The sequence below is a fragment of the Dermochelys coriacea genome, chromosome 2, assembly GCF_009764565.3.
Source record: "Dermochelys coriacea isolate rDerCor1 chromosome 2, rDerCor1.pri.v4, whole genome shotgun sequence".
NCBI lineage: Eukaryota > Metazoa > Chordata > Testudines > Dermochelyidae > Dermochelys > Dermochelys coriacea.
In genome coordinates, this window is record NC_050069.1 from 188,817,465 (window position 1) to 188,837,659 (window position 20,195).

A 20,195-nucleotide genomic window follows, 5' to 3' on the forward strand; every position below is an offset into this window, starting at 1 on the left:
ATGCCGTTGGCATATCAGGTGGCTTCAGACCTGATTTGCCTCTCAGTCTCTAACTTTCCACTAGTTCAGGAGTCTTCTGGTGCCATTATGTCTACTGCTTCATCTTCCTTTGTTCCCTTGGCATCTTCTAACTGTGTTGCAGAGGTGCTGAGTTTCTTTGCACTGCAGTTTGCACTGTCCACATCTCAGGCTGTGGAATTGAGGCTGATGCTGTGCCCAACATTGAAGGCCCCCTTGATGCAGGTGTCATTGCCCCCTCTGCACTGTCATTGCTTTGGCAGCAGATCTTGTTGTCAAACTCAGTACTGTCCTTGGCCTCTGTGCAGGTGCCTTCTCTGGTACTGTGTAGGAGCATGACTTACTCAGTACCACTGGTGTTGATTCCCTCTCCCTTTTCACAACTGATATCACGCCACATGTTGTGCTTTGGATTGGTCACATCATTTGTTCACCCTATTGGGACTGACGTCTTTGAGAGAGAGACGTCAGAGAATCTTTGAGACCCTGCGAGGTCCTGGTTAGAGTGGTCATCCTCTCTGTCATCACCCAATATGGTGATCTATGATCTTTGATGCCTGACTACCAAGGTTGCCATCATTCCTGCAGTCGGGACTGGGGGTTTTGACCCAGTGCCTACTGACCACCAATGCCATATCCTTTCGTCCAGTGTCCTCCTTATGACATGTCTTAGTTTTTGAGGTCTTACTCAGAGCGAGATCACCAGTCCCATTAGTGGCTTTCATTCCCAAACCACCACCAGCTACAAGCGACTGCTGAGCCTTTTCCCTCTGGGCCTCTAGGGTTATCCATAAGAACAGCCATACTGGGTCAGACCAATGGTCCATCTAGCCCGGTATCTTGTCTTCCAACAGTGGCCAATTCCAGGTGCTTCAGAGGGCAATCATCCAGTGATCCATTGCCTGCCATCCACTCCCAGGTTCTGGCAAACAGTCTAGGGACACTCAGAGCATGGGGTTGCATCCCTGACCATCCTGGCTAATAGGCATTGATAGACCTATCCTCCGTGAACTTATCTAGTTCTTTTTTGGATCCCATTATAGTTTTCCATTCTGTTAACTGACCATTTATTCCTATCCTTTGTTTCCTATCTTTTAACCAGTTACTGATGCATGACAGGACCTTCTCTCTTATTCCATGACTGCTTACTTTGCCTATGAGGGACCTTTGAGGGACCTTGTTAAAGGCTGTCTGAAAGACTAAGTACACTATATCGACTGGATCACCCTTGTCTACAGGTTTGTTTGTTCCCCTCAAAGAATTCTGATAGATTGGTAAGGCATGAATTCCCTTTACAAAAGCCATGTTGACTCTTTTCCAACAAATTGTGTCCATCAATGTATATGATGATTCTGTTCTTTACTATAGTTTCATCCAATTTGCCTGGTACTGAAGTTTAGGCTTACTGGCCTGTAATTGCCTGGATCACCTCTCAAGCCTTTTTAAAAAATTGGCGTCACATTAGCTATCCACCAGTCACCAGGTGCAGAAGCTGAGTTAAATGATAGACTATATGCCACACTTAGTAGTTCTGCAATTTCATATTTGAGTTCCTTCATAACTCTCTTGGGCGAATACCATCTGGTTCTGGTAACTTAGTACTGTTTAATTTATCAATTTGTTCCAAAACCTCGTCTGTTGACACCTCAGTCTGGGACAGTTCCTCAGACTTCTAACCTAAAAAGAATGACTCAGGTGGTGACTAACCAGATCCTATGGTGCAAAACCAGGACCTGTTGTTGGCACAGCAAACCACCTCTTCATCCTCTCTGGATGACTCATCTGTGCCAGGCTCCTCTTCCTCCTCCCTAGATGCCTGAGCACTTTAAGACATAAGGACCTTAGGCTACCTTAGATATCCAGGTGGAATTTCTGCAGGACAATATGCATAAACTGCTGGATGTTCTCCAACCATGAGTTCCAGGAAGAGTAGTCCTGGTTAAATGAGGGTCTGTTGGAGTCTGCAGAGGCCCTCTGGAATACTCCTGCTTTGTTGTCTCTCACAGTAAAGTGTTCAGAAAAGTGATACTTCGTTCCCATGCAGGGTTTCTACTCCCACCCAATCCCTAACTCTCTTGAGATGACTGCAGCAAACGACAGGGAAGACATAAATCTACATCTACAGACAAAGAGTCCAAAAGGATGGACTTAATGGGGAGGAAGATTTATATTTTCTCTTCCCTGCAGATGTGGTTTGCAACCCAGCAGATGTTGCTCTCTAAATATGGCTTTGTTAATTGAGTGGCCATGACTGAGTTTGCAGAGAAGTTGCTAAAAGTCTTAAAAAGTTTAAGGCATTCATTGGAAAAGGCCTTATGGGAACCAAGATTTCTTTACTGTCAGCTCTAGACCTGGCAGATACCTCAGCCAGAATTATGGCATTGGCTGTGACCATGAGGAGGTTCCTGATGGCTGCAGAATTCAGGCATTGTACCTGAGGTCCAGCAGATCATTGAGGACGTAACTTTTGATGGTTAAGTTTTGTTTTTGGAAAAGCGCAATGAGACCCTGCGCTCTTTTAAGGATGCCCCAACTACTTTGCTTTCCTTGGGAATTTATATGCCAGCTGTACAGGGATGCCCCTTTAGGTGTTTCTTTGGGCAGTCCTCCTTTCCAGTAAGGCAGTGGAACTACCCCAGGAAAGGACATAGATCCCAGAGGCGAAGGCCCACTGGTTCCAGATTTAGCCATCCAGGTCATCCTCCTGCAGCATCCAGCAAGCAGTCATTTTGACTTCTGTGTCAAGAACAGTGATCCAGTGGTGATCAACGCTTTTCACCTGCGCTGGGAATCAGCACTCCTGTATGCTTTTCCTCCAACTTTGATCATTCCACAAGTCATTCTCTAGCTGAAATTGTATTGTGTCAGGCTTATTCTCATTCCTCCAGCATGGCCTAGATAATGGTGGTTCTCTGACCTCCTTGCATTATTGGTCCAGCCTCCCATATCTCTTTCTCTTCACCTGGCCTCCTGACTCAGTATCACAGCCAGATTTCACATCCAGCACTCATCTCCCTGCATCTCGTGGATACTGGATGGTTAGATGAGGAGAGAAATGATACTCAGAGGTGGTCCAGCAAATCTTGCTTAATAATAGAAAGCCCGCCACCAGAGCGTCCTATTTGGCCAAATAGAAGTGGTTCTCAATGTGATTGTTAGCCTGGGGAGTTCAACTGAAAAAGGTTTGTATCCAGGACAACGCTGAGTACCTGTTACACCTTGAGGTTTCTGATTTTTCACTTAATTAGTTGAGAGTGCACTTGGTGGCAATTTTGGCATTTCACCTACCCATCCATGGGAAATCAGTATTTTCGAAATCCATGCTAATGAAATTCTTGAAAGGAGTCATTCGGCTCCATTTCAGTCTCAAGAACTGAGAAGCTCGCTATCCAGTTGTATGGAAAAGGGAGAGTTAATAGTTTAATTTGTGCTGACTTTATTTTTAAAGGGAACTCTGTCTGGCCTACTTTGTGTGTGCAATTGAAGCCTGCAAAAAGTCTGTTAACATTCAATTGATTCAAGCGAGAGATTCTCCCAGGTCTTAGAATGTTGCTCTATATATCTGAAATGCAAAAGGCATTTAGAGAAATGCAGTATTGGCAAAGATTTTCTTATCATGTGCTGTACACATGAATGACATCCACTACTTGAGTTTAAGAATAGTAATTTTAGGTTAGAAATATTAGTGTGTTTGTAGATCAGCATGTTTTTTTTTCCCTACCTTTCATCAAGTGGAATGTTTTTATTTCTTTCAATGAGAGATTTTATTTTTCCTGGTATTTGGTAACCAATACAAAACTTTTGGAAATAATAAAATAAACAGGGATGGTTGAAATGGTTTGTATTAAATAAAAACTGACCAAAATTTTCCTCAAACTCAGATTACACCAACCCTTTTTCATATATGAAAATGTTTTTTAATCTCTTAAAATACAGAAAATATTTCCCATTTACACATTCCTCTGCACTTCCTGGTTTTGGTTGAGATCTCATGTGCTGAAATGTGATTAAGAATATCATGTGGTGGTTGTTGACAAATTTCCAGCCCAGTTCTCCAAACTAAAATCTTGGATCATTTGGATAGGGAGGAGGTAAATGTTTAAAATTTTTAGTGGTTAAAGGACCTCCAAAATGTCTGGGTTCCCTTGACACTATTTATATGTGAGAAAGATGGCAATATAGCAATTTACCAGATTATAGTTGAAATTTACCAAATAATTATTTTCATCTCTAAAAACTGAGTTGTATTAGTTTGTATGTTTCTTCATGTGATGAAAATATTGGTCATAGATACTCACACTGTAATGGCTTAGGAGCAGAGAGACTTGTTCTCCACACAGAAGGTACAACACTGGGTTATATGTGATTCATAAGCCTATATAGTTTTCCAGAAAAAGTTCATAATTACTACAAAAAGAATGTTCATTTTAGCAGTTCTGGGTTTTTTGTGTGGTATTTGGGTCGATTAATCACTTGGCTATAGAATTACTTAGTATGCCAAAATATCTTACCCTAAATAGTTCACTTATGTTACCTTTGGGGGAAAAAACTGAAGTTTCAAGTAAAAACAAATAAGTAAGACTGATTTTATTGACCATATGGGAGATTGAGGTTAAATAAATATAATGGTAATCATTTATCTTTTAAATAATATATCTTCTCTGTGGACATTAACAAGTTACCAAGAACTACATTTATAAGCATGTAGGCCTAAAATTGGGTTTCTATATCAATATTTATTAATATTGTTAGGAATTATCAGTTTTTGAGACTTAAATCCATGTTTTGTGCAACAAAGTCAGGATTTTGAGAGCTAATTTAGGTGACTACCTTTAGGCTCCCTTGTTTAAAAATGTAGTCCCAGCAGTCCTTGCCTTGACTATAAGCATGCACGAGTAGTCTCACTGAGGTCAGTAAGACTACTTGCAAGTGTAAGTGTTTGCAAGATTGGGGCCTATGTCACTAGTGAATTAAGATTTTTTTTTTTCCAATGTGAGAGAAAGAGAAGTTCATTAATCACAAATGAGAAAATGTCTTTTATTTCAGGTATTGGAATTTATTAGTTGGAAAGTATAAGCTTTAATTATTACAGATATAAAGCTACCATCAAGTATTAAGTCTTTGGTCTACCATACATGATAGTAGGTTCAGTTCCTGGTATTTCCTTCCAAAGATGTCATGGACTTGGAACATAACATGGCTAGCATGCTTAGCTTAGCAGCGAGTACCAGTGATGTGTTGCTGATAACAAGCCCTGCCTTGCTCACACATGTACTGTGTGAAATGGGACTACTTTAACACACATTAGGGAACTTTTAGTGTATTCCAGCAGGTTTCACACAGGCCAGTTAGTGTGTGATGTGCTGAATGCTCCCTAGAATTTATACCTCTCTGGTGCAGATTACTGCACTGTGTACACAAGCCCGTAAGAGTGTCTTTTTCTGTGAAGGGAGTCCCATAGATGCCAAGATAATCAGTGATATTTGTTGGTAGTTTTTAGAAAACACTTATGCAATATGAAAACATTGTGGTGCCAAAAACGTGGTATTCTTTCTTTTACTAATTCCCTCATTTTTCCTTTTTAAGTTTTTCATGATTTACTTTGATGAATAATGGAATGTCTCGTCTGTTGCCTTTATCTCTTCCATATGTCTAGATTGGCCTTCCTAAAGGAAGCACTTACTAATGAAAGGTGCTGTTTTTGACAGGAGTGAGTAAGTCTGTGTCTGTCTGTCTGTCTGTATCTCTCTTACTCACTCTTGTATCTTATTTCATCCCTTCTCTTCCCCGTTACCATATGCAATTATTTAACAGCTGTTCACTTCATTAAAAGAAATAGAAATATCCGTATTCCTCTGGTAAATCAAAGATTATCATGTTGTTAGAAGACGTAGCAGTGTCTATGTTGATATTCAGCATCCTGTTTCCTCTTTGCCAGGCTTTCAGTTAATGGATTTTGCATGGGTCTTTTCAAAGATTTCTTTCTTGTACCTCTTTACTGATCCGGACTCCCCATACATGTTTTCACTTTTATCTGCATGTAAAGTTGATCAGACATTTCATCCAGATTTGCTGTTCTTGCCTGTGTACTAGATCTGCTTGTGTGTTGTGTACAATCTTCAGTTGTCTTTAAAAATAAATAAATAAAGCAAACTTTGAGGGGAATGAGTTGATGTTAGGTGGTAGGTAACTAATACTCACGTCTCCCTCACTACATGACATTTTAGAAGTAAAAAAGAAAACTGATTGGAGTTGTTGCACATTCACTAGCATTCCTTGGAGGATGAAAGTGCACTTAATTCAAAACAGCCCCCCCCTTGCCCTGGTGCTTTAAAAGTTTTTAAATTACAAAAAAATAAACTAAATCAATAATCTAAGTTGTGTCACATATGATCCCTCGTATGATATTTCTGAGCTCCCCCTAACACTTATACTTTTTACTATTTTAAGATTCTTTGTGTGAAATGATTTTTTTGTCATTTTACTGCTGGCCTTTTGAAAATGTAGATATACGTTACTAAAGGACTCTGTTAATATTGCATTTCTTCCTTTGTATTTTCTTCCCATAAAGTGGGATTAATTTTTGTGAAGCTCTGCTTTTCAAACTTCATATCCAAGTAGTGGTCTTATTATACAGTTCCAAAAAGTTAGGGTCCTTGAGAGTGCTGTTTGGGCCTAATTTTAAAGCCTGACCTGAACATAACTAGATCACAGTTGTCCCAAATGCAGGAGTGTCAAGTTGTGTTCATACCTGACCTGACTCTTGTAGTTGCGTCTCATTGCATTGGGTTGCAAAGTTAGTTGCAGAGGGGCAGCAACCAGAGCCAACAGACCAGCATGGTCAGGGCATTGCAAACAGACCTATGTGCCTCTGTCATTCACAGACCTGCCTTGTTTCCCCACTCCGTCCTGCAGCTGCCCCAATGAACCTGGGATTGTCTGCTTCTGCACCCCCATGGAACCACAGCCCTCCTAGGGTTGTCAGCTGTCTGGTTTTTGACAGGAATACCTGGTCGAAAAGGGACTGTGGTGGCGCCAGTCAGCATTGCTGACCGGGCTGTTAAGTCTGGTTGGCGTGGGGCTGGCAGGCTCCCTACCCAGCTCCCAGGAAGTGGCCAGCATGTCCCTCCGGCTCCTAGGCATAGGGGCAGCCACAGGGGCTCCGTGCACTGTCCTTGCCCCGAGCACCGGCTCCATAGTTCCTATTGGCCAGGAACCATGGCCAATGGGCGCTGCGGGGGCAGGACTTGCGGGCAGAGGCAGCATGTAGAGCCCTCTGGCCTGCTCCTCCACGTAGGAGCCAGAGGGACATGCTGGCCACTTCCCAGGAGCTGCCTGAGGTAAGCACCACCTGGAGCCCACCCCCCTGACCCCCTCCTACGCCCCTGCCCCAGCCCTGTGAAAATAAGCAAGTGAGGGTGGGAGAGAGTGAGCAATGGATGGAGTGAGCGGGGATGGGGCTCGGAGAAGGGACGAGGCAGGGCAAGGATATTTGGTTTTCTGCAATTAGAAAGTTGACAACCCTAAGCTTCCAGCCTGCAGCCAGGGCAGCCAGTCACCAAGCCCCATTGCTGTGTGCATGTGGGAAAGTCCTTGCCCTCCTCCCCTCTGCTGCTACCTCTTGCCTGGCAGCGCTGCAGGGCTCCAGGCACAAGGGAAGGGTAGGTGTGGGCACAAGCCCTGGGACTGTGGGGTGGTTTGGGGTTAGTACCCATCTGCTGAGCCCCCCATAATCACCATCTTCTCACATTTCCTGAAATGCTGCAGCAAGGGCATCTTCTGCACAGGAACCATGAACCAGTTCATGCCAGGCAGGGATGCCCAATGCAAGAACCTGACTGGCCACGCCGCACCACTCTAATAACAGCTGAGCTGTACCACGTGTGTATGTGCACATTTGTATTTGTCTGTGTCTTAAGGTGGGAAACAGCTGGTGCGAGCATAGCACTCCCTCCCCTGTCAGTGCTGCAGATGCCAGCCATTGTCCTGTGTAAAGAAAAGACTATTTGCTGTGGCCCCAGTCTTGCCATGCCACCTCCAGGGATGTCCACAACCCCACATCCACCTCTAGTCCCTTGGGCTTGATTTTAAAGCCTGACCCAAGCATGTCATATCCAACCTGCACTCAACACTTGTATTCAGGTTTGAGTCAGGTTGCAAGGCCCTAAGGTCTTTGTCTTGTTATTGACCTGTAAAACAAAATAATTTTGGGTTGGTGATTTTCATAAAACTCTGGTTGCTGATATAATTTAAGCTATCACAAAGCATATCAGCTGCATGATTCAGAATATCTCTGACTTTTCATGATAATTACTTTCATTTTCATTGCAGATATGAGCACATTCTAATGGCACCTGACCCAGTACCAGTGTATGCTCTGAAACTGTTGGTAGCCCTGACTGAACATAGCCCTGCTCTTACTAGGTAACGTAACTAAGCTTTCTCTCCTAATCAGAATTTTTTTCAATTCATCCTTATTCATTGTTCAATTAGAAATTAAGAATTATATAGATTTAAGTGCAATTCATACTGATGAGCTTGTGTTGAGACACAGATCTTGGTAGTGTGTATTTGTTGCAGGTAGAATTTTTGTAAGGCATGGTTTTTGAGCTGAAGTCTTTTGTATTACAGTTTGGTATGTGCTAGGTTATTTTAATTATCTTTTAGCACAATTAGTTAAATATAAAAAGTGGGAATTTAAAAAACATTTCCTGAACTGTCCTTATACTAAACAAATATATATAGATATATAGAGATATCTTACTCTGTGCAAATATTACATACTATTCCACCATGCTACATAGGCTAATAATTCTAAAACCTGATGAAATTTCCTTTCCCTCACTTCTGCTGGTAGGTGAGCCTTTCATTTCATTCTTCATTTCTGAGCATTGTCTTCTGAATTCTACCAATAATGTAGTGGCAAGACCAAATTAGGTTTCTGTATGATTCTGAACCTTCTAAAACCAAGTTGCTTAAAGATAACACAATATTCCATCAGGCTGTGATTAAAATGTTCAGACTTGCCAGCCTGATCACAGTGAGAGAAGGCTTCTCCACTCACCCTCTAGTCAGCTGAAAGGGCAGAATCCACACAGACAGACACGTGTGCGCACACACACACAGTGCAGCTACTTCCTGTTCCTCCCTGCTCCATCCAGGTAAACTTTCTCCTTCTGCCCCTCCCCCTACCCGTTTCAGAGGGAGCCCCCTATCAACAGCAACCCCTTTATTTCTGGGCAGCAAGACAAAAGTCCCATGGTGCAGAATGGTGGTCAGGACATTCTTGGGTGCTTAATTAATCCATAGTTACAATTGACAAGTGGCCTAATTTTCAGAGGTTCTGAATATTCATATCTCCCTTTAAATTTGTTTAATGCCTCTGAAAATCAGATGCTTAATACCTCTGAAAATCAGACTGCTATGGATTTAGATATCTAATTTATGCATTCAAGTTTGAAAATATTGATACGTGGTTTGTTTCCCAACTCTGTAATTGTGCTTGAAAATATCTTTTGTGACAATTATTCCTTTAGTGAATCTTTTCCATTGTTCCATATGCTCCATCTAAGATATTATCTTTCATCTGTGAAAGGCAAATTACCACTTTTTAATCTCCTATTTTTTCTTTCCCTCCTCCATAGCCCTATTCTTATGCATTTTTTATGAAAGTCTACCGACTTATGCAGACAGTACTGTAGCAATACAATTTGGTAGAAAGAGGCGGGCCAATGTAGTTCTGTCCTGTTCTGTGCAAGGTTCAACAAGCATGTTCTTAAGTGTCCCTCTCCCCATCTAACCTGTGCCTTTAAAAAAAAAAAAAAAAATTTAAAAACAAATTTTTTGGATAAGTATTTGGATCTGGAAACCTTTTGTTAGGTACTTTTGTAAGAGATTTTACACAGACAGTTTTCAAATGTGCATTTGTAATGGATAAAAACAACTTTAAAGCAACTGTGAGCACTTGATAATTGCAGGTATTTAGGCTGTGCTTTTAAAGAAAATCCTATTGAAATCTGATTGATTACAGACTAAATAGTTAAATGTTTCTGGATGTTAAATAGATTTGCAAATAAGTGTAGGACACTTTCAGACCCTGGTCCCAAAAAATGTGACCAACTCAAGTAGTTTATGGCAATTTGCAACTTGGGCACCATAAAGCACTGTGGCATGTTTCAGTGTATTGTCCTTTTTATAGAACCCTCTAAACTGCTGCAAACCTCTCTGATTCCAGCTGTTGTTTGGTACTGATGCCTTATTAACCTCTAGCTACTACAGTGATTGGTGAACTGAAGATGCATTTATTGAGACAGCTACCCTGTATCAAGAAACACTACATGGAAGTGTTTATAAACTTTATCCTGTTTTTTCCCCCATATTATGGTAAAAATTATTGAAATTTTAGAGAAATTTTGTTTTTTATGTAATAAGGACTCACTAGTGGAATTTTCTGCCACAGAGGGAACTAAAATAGGTGTATTCTTTACATGCCTCCTTTTCTTCAATTTTTGAACATTGTTTCATTTCTGTGTCAATCAATATGAAATAGTCAAATGCTGTTAATAAACCATAAATCCATAAGTCTGCTCTCACTGGGGAGATGAATTTTAGAAAATATACACTTGTGTTTGTAAACAGTTGTTGCAGAAAAATGTCCTATATTAATAATGGTCCTTGGGTTAGGCTTGTGATAGAATGAACTGTATTTCCTGATGAGGCTGTAGAGGCCAAAAGTTCCGGGAAATTAAGAAAAAAAAGTTCTAGGAAAATAAACAAGATGTTTGAAGGGGGATAGGTAGATAGAATAGGCAGGAAGTAGAGCAGGAAGGAGGAAGAGAGAGATGGAAAAAGAATAGTAATGTGTTGCCATTGTATGTATCTAGGATCTTGGCCCTGAATGTGCACTTACTTGCATTAAGTTGTTAATAGCTCTACTGAACTCAGTGGAGTTATTAGTATAAAACTGAAGTGAAAATCAGTTAGGTCCTTGGGTACTCACCTCTGTTGGGTGGTTTCTGGAGCAATTATGTTTGGGGAGTGGTTCTTTGAGTCTCAGTCTTCCGTCTTTCATTGACTGAAATGAGCAATAGGAAAAAATTAATTTATTTTCCTGTTAGTCTTCTTTAACAGCTCAGATGAAAACACTCCCATTTATACCTTCTTATCCTTTACAGTCCTACCATGAGCACTGCTGCTACACACTAAATAGATTAAAAATGAACTAGAAAATTGCTTGAGTGGCTTGAGATTTTGAACAATTTGAATACAGTAAATGCAGTACTTAACTGTAATTTTATTGTATAAATCCTATTTATACTACCACAGGATTACATTTATTGTGCAGATAAATAGTACCATTTTCTATTTGTTGAAATAAATCTATTGAGCTTCTAATTCTTTATTACAATTCATAAAATATCACTAGCTCAGGCTTTGGTTATCGGAGCAATGTTGTAGCTCACCATCAAAAGCTCTTTTTGGGCGGGGGTGAGTGTACACTTAACGGTGTTTGTGGAGGGTAGATATTTGGATACTGACTTACCCTTATAATCTGTTTATAGTTGAGTAATATTATTCTTTTGATCCTGACATTCCTGGATGGTGGGTAGTGAGCTTCTAGGTGCTACAGTGTATCTTTATTAACTGTTCATATTTTTAATTTAGTCTTTTTAATTTGCGTGTATCCAATGGTAATATTGGAAGGTGGATTCTTAGTTTCCAGGTTCTGATTTGACTTTAGCAATCTTGCTGATTTTCCTTCAGTTATTTTCACTACTGGATATCTTTTTATATTGTTATTTTAATACTTCATGATGAATGCTACTTTCCACTGAGTCTGTCTTATCCAAAATTACATTTCTCATTTAAAGAAAAGGAGTACTTGTGGCACCTTAGAGACTAACAAATTTATTTGAGCATAAGCTTTCGTGAGCTACAGCTCACTTCATCGGATGCATTTCGTGAGCTGTAGCTCAAATAAATTTGTTAGTCTCTAAGGTGCCACAAGTACTCCTTTTCTTTTTGCGAATACAGACTAACATGGCTGCTACTCTGAAACCTGAAATTTCTCATTTAATGCTTCTCTCTTCATAGGGTGACACATTTTCTTGTGGCTTGAAAAAAAATCAGTAGAATGGTTGTAGATTTGGAATATGTAAATGAATGGGGTTTTTTTCTTCTCATTGCCCCCAAATCTTCCAGAAATGACTCCCCTTACTATTCTGATTCTGAACTAACAAGGTGTCTTTTCTCTTGTTTAGCAAATACGAGTTGTTCTGAAATTGCCTCTATAAATTGAAGAGTAAATTGTGAGCAGTAGAGATATATCAGCCCAGACAGTTGTAATGTGAATTTAGTGATTCTGTCCTGTCTTAACTGTAAGTGTGTGTGTGGGGGGGGGCTGCTTATTAATACAGCTTATACCAGCTGGCAACCTGCCTTAGTACATTCACAATTGGTTTTGGTATTCTCCATCTCCTCTCCTCTTTTAATCTCATCTTTTTTTCCTATTTTCTCCTCTTGCTCTTCTGTCTTCACCCCTCAGTTTTATCCATGTTGCTCTTCAGTGAAAAGTTCATTGTTGAGTGGAAGGATTCTGAAATTAGTGTAATATATAGTGTCTGCTCCTCCTCCTCCTTCATCTTCTCTGCTCCTCCCTTTGTTGCTGCCCTACAAATAGCTCATTGTCACATTAGGAAATAGTAACATCAGAGGTAAATCACCCAATCTCCACTTTCCACTGGTCTTCAGCACCTCTTTCCCTTCCCTGTTCCTCTAATTTAACTACATTAGGATTGTGAGATCAGACCTAAGTAAACTATGACCGCTTTAAATGAACTACTCCACCACTTTTTCCTCACACCGTAGTCCTACTAGTTAAAAAGCATTAAATACGCATATCTTTTTTTTAAATCAAATCTTGTATTCATGTTCTTTTTTTTGATGACTGGACATCTGCTGGGGAAAATTATTCCAGTGACTCCCTGAGCTTATGCTCAAATAAATTTGTTAGTCTCTAAGGTGCCACAAGTACTCCTTTTCTTTTTGCGAATACAGACTAACACGGCTGCTACTCTGAAACCTGTCAGCTCAGAATATTGTAAATCGTTTGCTCTACGTAGAAACATGCAGATATTCAAACATCGGATGTTTCATTTATCGACTTAGAAATGAAATACTGATACATTATGCATCTTTTTTTGGGGGGGAACCCTAATATTTTAAATGTTAAGGAAAAACATCCTAAAATTCTTTCTCTCACTCCACCATTAGAGCAGTTGTAACAATCTATTGTTATAAAACATACTGCATTCCGTATAATCCTCATGTTGGTATGTAGAATGATTATGGTGATGCCACCTTTAAAATGTGGCAGAACTATGGCTCCCACACACACAGCCTCCAGCACTTCCAGGATGGTAGCTGTGAGCACCTTTAAAAATGTTTTTTTTATGAGCACATTTACTGGTTAGAAATTTGAACATATGATCAATCCCGGGATCAAACGAAAAATTTTTTTAGGACTTGTTTGTTTTTTTCAGTTTCTCAGCAATGAAGTGGTAAAATAAAATATGTAATCCAGAAAGCTGAAATGATTTGAGTGCCACCCTGGATTTTGCACTAAGTCTTTTATCCCTGAACACCCAGGTTCCAGTTGAAATGTAGGTTACCAATGCAAATAAGTCAGGTGGTGTCTTCTAAATCCTTCCCCCTCCCCCATCATAAAACCACCACAGTTTGATGTAGCTTGGCACAGTTGTCATTCTTTTTTCAAGACAGAACCCCAGATATTGCAAGGAAGAGTTTTGGATGGAAGTTTGCTTATCACCTGCCAACTTTGTAGCCTGCTTCAGTCAATGCTATTAGCCCTTCTTAAGAGCATTATGGTTTTTCACAAGTTGTTGATTTTTGGGGGGAGGGGGGTTTAAATGTTGCTTTATTTTCTTCACCATTTTAGAAGTTTTATGGTGGGGAAAATCTTGTGCATAAAAACCTTAACAGTGTTAATTAGCTGAGTTTACTTTCTGCTATTTTGAGACTGATAATTATTTAAACTAAAATTGATTGATGCTAAAGAAAAGGAAACTTGAACTAATTAAATTCATATCTGCACAATTGAAAAAAATGCACTTGGTTAGGTTTTTTCTTTAATTACTTTTGAAAGACTATACTTGTATAAGAAATTGTTGGCGGAAGTAAACTCCTGAACTCACATTGGGAACAAATGGTTGCACAGCAGATTGAGATCTGATTTAACTGTCTGAAGTCTGTGTACTACAAGAGCAGTATAATTAGGTGCTCCTTGGTTTTTGTGGTTATGAATTAAACTGAATATAGAGGATATATTTATTGGCATGATGTAGTTAGACAATGTCCATTTGTGATTTTTAATCAATTCTTTCTCTGATATACTGTCCATAATTATTTCACTACTCAACTGGAATGTAATTATCAAGTATCTCGGTTATCCAGAGGTGATCAGACAGTTTTGTTGAGCTGCTTAGTTACCACTTATAGCATACTTTGTAAATAATACAAATATGTTGACTATTAAAATATATTTTTGGAGTTGCTCTGAGCGATTTTAATCTATTTTGAAGTTTCTTCTTCCAAGGGAAATTTATGTTGAATGGTCTTTCGTTATGACAGTCTCACTTGGTTGAAGGTATTAGACCTTTGGTCTTGTGAATGAGAGTACGCAATAGAACTACTCAATTTGTCATGTGTTCTCACACACAAATGCCCACTAAGCTGGAGTTAAGGCTGACAGTTTATATTAGTAATTTTAAAACAGTGTAGTTATCAAAAAACCTCCATTAGAAACCTACAAATTTCAGAATTAAAGATAAACTTGAACTCTAAACATTTGAAAATATGGAAATCTTAGATGTGTGCAGGTATAGATCACTGCATTATACATTTTTATAGAAAAAAATGACCACAAGAAGATGGTATGATTGCAGTGATGTGCTCAATGTAGTCCCCATTCAGCTAGGTAGTTAAGCACAAATCTAACTTTCAAGTATGTGAGTAGTCTCACTGATTTCAATGAGGCTGCTTATGTGCTTGACTACCTTGCTGAATTCAGGCCTGTAATGATACAATGGCTTTTCAAAACTTAAGATATCTACAGCTGCAGATGACTTAAGGACCTTAATGTCATGTTCTATGAGAATGCATCTTACATTGTAATTATGAAAAAAACAAAGAAGGGAAGTGTGAGGAGGCGGAGTGATTCCCCAGTGCCCTAGACAGGGAGGAGTTCTGCTGGACACCAGAGTGGGTGGAGCCAAAGCACTCCAAGCCTGCCCCCCAGAGGGTCAAAGGCCGGTCAGGAAGTATAAGAGCCCAACCTCAGAGCTCACTCGAGAGGCAGCTGCTGGAGAGGCCAGACACCTCCAGGCCAGCTCCTGCTGGGGAGACTACAGCAACCAGCGGTGGACCTGAAGACTGGCCCAACCGGCCGGTACTCAACATGGATCAGCGTGTGGGAGAGTCACCGAGCCTACCCCTCGCCATCTACCTTGAGGATCCAGTGGTGACTGACCCACCCTGAGAATTCCACCTTGACTCAGGTACCTCCAGAGGGGGAGTTGGGAAGTAGCCCGGGGACAGCTGATCTGAGTCTGACTGCAGCACAGCTGGAACCCATGTCTGTATGTTGTGGCCAGGATCCCTACTGACACAGCAGTGGGCCTTTGGCCACTGCTAGTGCCCCAGGCTGGGACGCAGTGGAGTGGGAGGGCCTGCGTCCCCCACTGCCATCCCAAGCCCTCAGATCCTGAAGTCTGGGTGTGCTATTTACCTGTGTTTGCTCAGCTCCTGACCAAGGGCCTGAGCTGTGACTCTTTACTGCCCCACCCTGACCCAGGGCCTGGGCCTAATGACTATATAAACTGCTGCTCAGCCCCTGCCTAAGGACCTGAGCCCTGAACTCTTTGCTGCCCCGCCCTGACTCAGGGCCTAGGCTGGTTATCCGCTAATTGTTACCTGTGTGTGCTCAGCCCCCTGCCGGACGGCTTGAGCCAGGACTCCTGCGGCCCAACCAATTCCCCGAGGGTCCGTGCAAGGACTAAAGGAGGCGGCGTGGTTCCCAGTCGCCCCAGAGAGGGATGAAGCCCGACGAACCCTCTCTACAGGAAGATCGCATCATTGTAGTGCAGCATTAACATTGCGTGGATGCCTGAACTACATTTCCTTACTACTACTTCAAGGGCCTCTGTGCCCCCTAGATGTGAGTGTGCATGCCACAGGGATGACATCTAAAAAGTAAAAATGCACAGAAGCACCTCTTACTGAATTTCGTCAGTTTCTAATTGTTGTTTTTTAGTAACTACCACATTCTTGTAAGGCTTTCTGTGCTTAAGTGATATATTTTCACCCTTCTCTCCATGTTAATGATATATTTTGTCTTGGAATTTCCTTAGTTTTATACATTTTTGAAATGTTTGACATCCATTGTGAGCCGGGGACAGGTACTTCGAAGAGTTCCTAATTCTGCAGAATACTGGATGTGTCAGAGAGAATCATGTAACATGCAGAGTCAGGTAAAGGCAGGCAGCAGGGACCCAGTGGAATTTATTAATTCCACATGATCCTGGACTCCCTAGCTTCTAATTTACTCTTTGTAAGTCAACTGCTTCGTATACCCTAGCTACCTCCTCTGTCTTTATTCTTGCTTTGCCTATATTCAGTAGAAGCTATGGGCTTGATATGGACTCCATTGTGGGTTCACAGCAAGATTTTGTTAGCATGGTCTTTTCCAGTGCAGACTCGGTGGTACTGAGAGTATTTGTCCTATGCATTACAATAAATATTATACTACCCCATGCTGCTGCAATACAAATACTGAAGATTTCACTAGTGAAAAAATACAGCCTTAATTCTGTCTTGTAATAATAACGTGCATTTCTGATGAACGAATAATAGTGTTTGTAGATCTAGATTATATTAACTGATTTTTAAAGACACATTAGACTTTTTTTTTCTTTCTGTTTCTCTTGTGGTGTCACTACAAGACAGAGTTAAGTTCGGGTGCCCTAAATGTGTATTTCTACACCTTAATATATTTGGATTTCTTTTACCCTTTACTCTTAATTTTCTGGTTTTATAATGCTTCCTTTTGGAAAAATTGCAGCATAATATTTTTGTTAACCTAAACTGGTATACTCTGTCTTAACTCCATGCTAATGTACTTCTAAAATCTGGGATGTTTATTATTATTTATTTGCATACATGAGCTGAGCTAAGATTCTCACGTACTCACATGCCTTCAGGAGCTGAGGCATTAAGAAAAACATCAGATATTGTAAAATTCGCAATGAAATGACAGGAGTTGTGGACACTGCCTATTATTCTATTGTTAAGGTCATTCAAGAAAAAAAAGGAGGGAAGGGTGTCTGGTACCAGATGTGAAAGTTTTAAGGGACCTATTTTAAAATAATTTTAACTGTAAATACATTAATAGATTTATTTGTCAGTTCTCAGAAATTCTGTGCCCAAAAAGTAAGTTCTCTAAGTTTGGGGAAATACACTGTAGTCTTCATACATAACAAAGGCTGAATGTCTGGTTCAAGTACAAAATTCAGCCTTAACTGATGAGCTGCAACCAGTACTTCCAGAATACATCTTCTGAAATGACTGAACACATTTTAGAAATTTGAAATGGATAGGAAACTTCTTTGTGTCATCTTATCATGGACATCCCTTCCATCCCTTCCATCCTTCCATCACATCATGTGGACACAGCAGGCTAGATTGTCTTTGGCCCTTATGTAGGTCCACCATGAGGGTGGCAGTGAAGGAGGGAGGAAAGGAGCTTCCCCAATTCCCCCACATGTCCCACAGAGTACGACAACCCCAAGGAGGCACATGGCAGAACAGAAAAATGTTCAGAAATCTTCCATTTCTAAGGGCTTGTGTACATTTATTGGGGGGATTGACGAGCGGCTATCGATGCATCGGCAGTCAATTTAGCGGGTCTAGAGAAGACCTGCTAAATTGACTGCAGATTATCTCCCATCAACTCCTGTACTTCATTGGGTCGAGGAGAGTAGAGGGAGTCATCTCCCATCGACATTGGGTAGTGTGAACCCCACGGTAAGTAGATATAAGCTATGTCAATTTGAGTTACGCTATTCACGTAACTCAAATTGCATAGCTTAGATTGAACTTCCCCTGTAGTATAGACAAGGCCTGAGTGTTACAATTTAGTAGCTGTGAAGATGATTGATGGATCAACCTTGTACACACAGTAGACTGTCGTGATTACTTAGAATAACTCTTTATCATGATGTCTTTGAAACCACCCAAGAATGGGCTAATTTTTAAATGTCATTTACACCACTTTTCTTACCCATGCATTATCCATTTAGAGACCATTAAATGCACATTTCAGCATCACTATTAGTAGTGGGTTGATCCTCTTCTCATACATCATGATGTTTGCTTTTAAATTTGTTTACATTCCAACCTATTGGAATGCACTATCTCATTTCCTAGTTCTTGATTTTAAAAGCAGCTATAGTAGAGTTTGACCTTTTACCTTTAGAGTTGAATGTTGAGATGATAATTGCTTTTGAGTCAGGAGATGCTCCATTTAATCCAGTGCTCCTGGTATCAGCTATTTTAAAAACTTCCATGTGAAAAGGAGCAATTTAGATTACAAAATATCCATGAACAAACAATATTCTCTTTACACTTGAAACAAAACTATAAAGTTTTGGTTCCTTGCTTCCATATTGAATTGATTAATGGTTGCTTATATTAATTGTCTAAAAAGCGCTTTATGCTGATCTCCCAAATTGTTAGCCATTGTATATTCTAGTTTAAAAATATAGTGTTAAATTTAAAAAAATGACCAGTTAGCTTCTAAATTAGAGCTTTGCTTTTTCTGTGCTCTCTGCTCTTTTGAGTTATTGCAATGAATTTAAACAAATATTTGGAGAGGTTCCTAATAATGAGCAACCTTATCTGGTTTGCCCACTAAAATTTGAGAATGTCTAGGCGCCAGTCTCATTTAATTCAACAATAGGATCAAATCTTAGATTCACAACACATTGAGACAAACTAGGTTTTCTTAGCACAGGACAGGGCTTTTTTTAAAATCATTGGTCTTATGTCCTCTGCCTTGCAGCACCAAACCCGGATTGGATATTTGACAAATTACAATGCCTATAACTAACATCCTAGTCTCCTCTTCCCCAGAGACTCTGCCTTTCAGGAATAGATTAGAAACACATACATACATACATACATATAGTCTTAACATGTTGGTTTTATTCATCTCCTGCAAATTTTAGAACAGAGAGCAAAATTTCAGTTTCCACCTCCCATTCCAAAAATGATAGATTGGAAAAAGCTTTAAATACCACAAAATATCAGGTAGCACGATGCCTAAGAATGTCTTCTCAAGTAATTGGTAGATATCTATCATTTCAACTCCATGTTAACTAAGTGTGTTGTGTCCCCTCCCTCTCTGCAAATTTCCTCAGGTGTGTAGTTTGTGTTGTTTTTTTTTTTTAAACAACCTTTTAAGAATTGCTCGATGACAGATTTCTCTGTGCAGATTTTAGGCTATGCAGAAATGGAGCCTTCTACTTATTAGATTATTAGCATATCACCTTCTGAGGCTTCCTCCTTTCCTCCAGAGACTTGACTGCCTCTATCTTCCCATCACAGAGAGAGATCTCATGGGGATGGGACAGCTAAAAAAAAGAATTTTAGTAATTTTTTTTTTTTTTGGAGAGGTGATCACTAGGCCACAAGATAGGATCTTTTCGTTCTTATTTGTCACTCTTCCATTTAGCCCAGACCAAGCCTGTCCCTGCCTTCTCTCTCAACCAGATCAGCCCTTCCTCTGTCTGTCAGTAGTCTCTCTTCTTCTTCACCAAGAACATATTGTGTAAGGAATAGAGTGAATAAGGCAGGACTTGCCAAACCATAGAATATTATTTTGGGGTGGTTTTTTTGGTTCTTTTAAATAATGTCCTTCAGGCTGCCTCCTTGCTCCATGTTATATGCTGATCTTTGGGAGATTTAAAAAGAAATGAAGGTAAGTCTGAAATCAATTACTTTATACTTATTTAGGGCATTTAGCACACAAGTCTATAATTTTAAGGTTGTTTTTTAAAATTGTACTTGTATATCACCTTTACAAAACACCCTGCTGGATCAGG

At 40.1% G+C, this 20,195-nt stretch overlaps 1 protein-coding gene across 1 annotated transcript in view; it reads left to right on the forward strand.

The window, feature by feature from the left end:
* Nucleotides 1–20,195, forward strand: part of ULK4 (unc-51 like kinase 4) — a 417,484-nt gene that overhangs the window by 176,527 nt on the left and 220,762 nt on the right. The window contains exon 31 of the mRNA XM_043508874.1: nucleotides 8,350–8,442. Coding sequence (XP_043364809.1) covers nucleotides 8,350–8,442 — 93 coding nt within the window. The remainder of the gene's footprint in view (nucleotides 1–8,349; nucleotides 8,443–20,195) is intronic.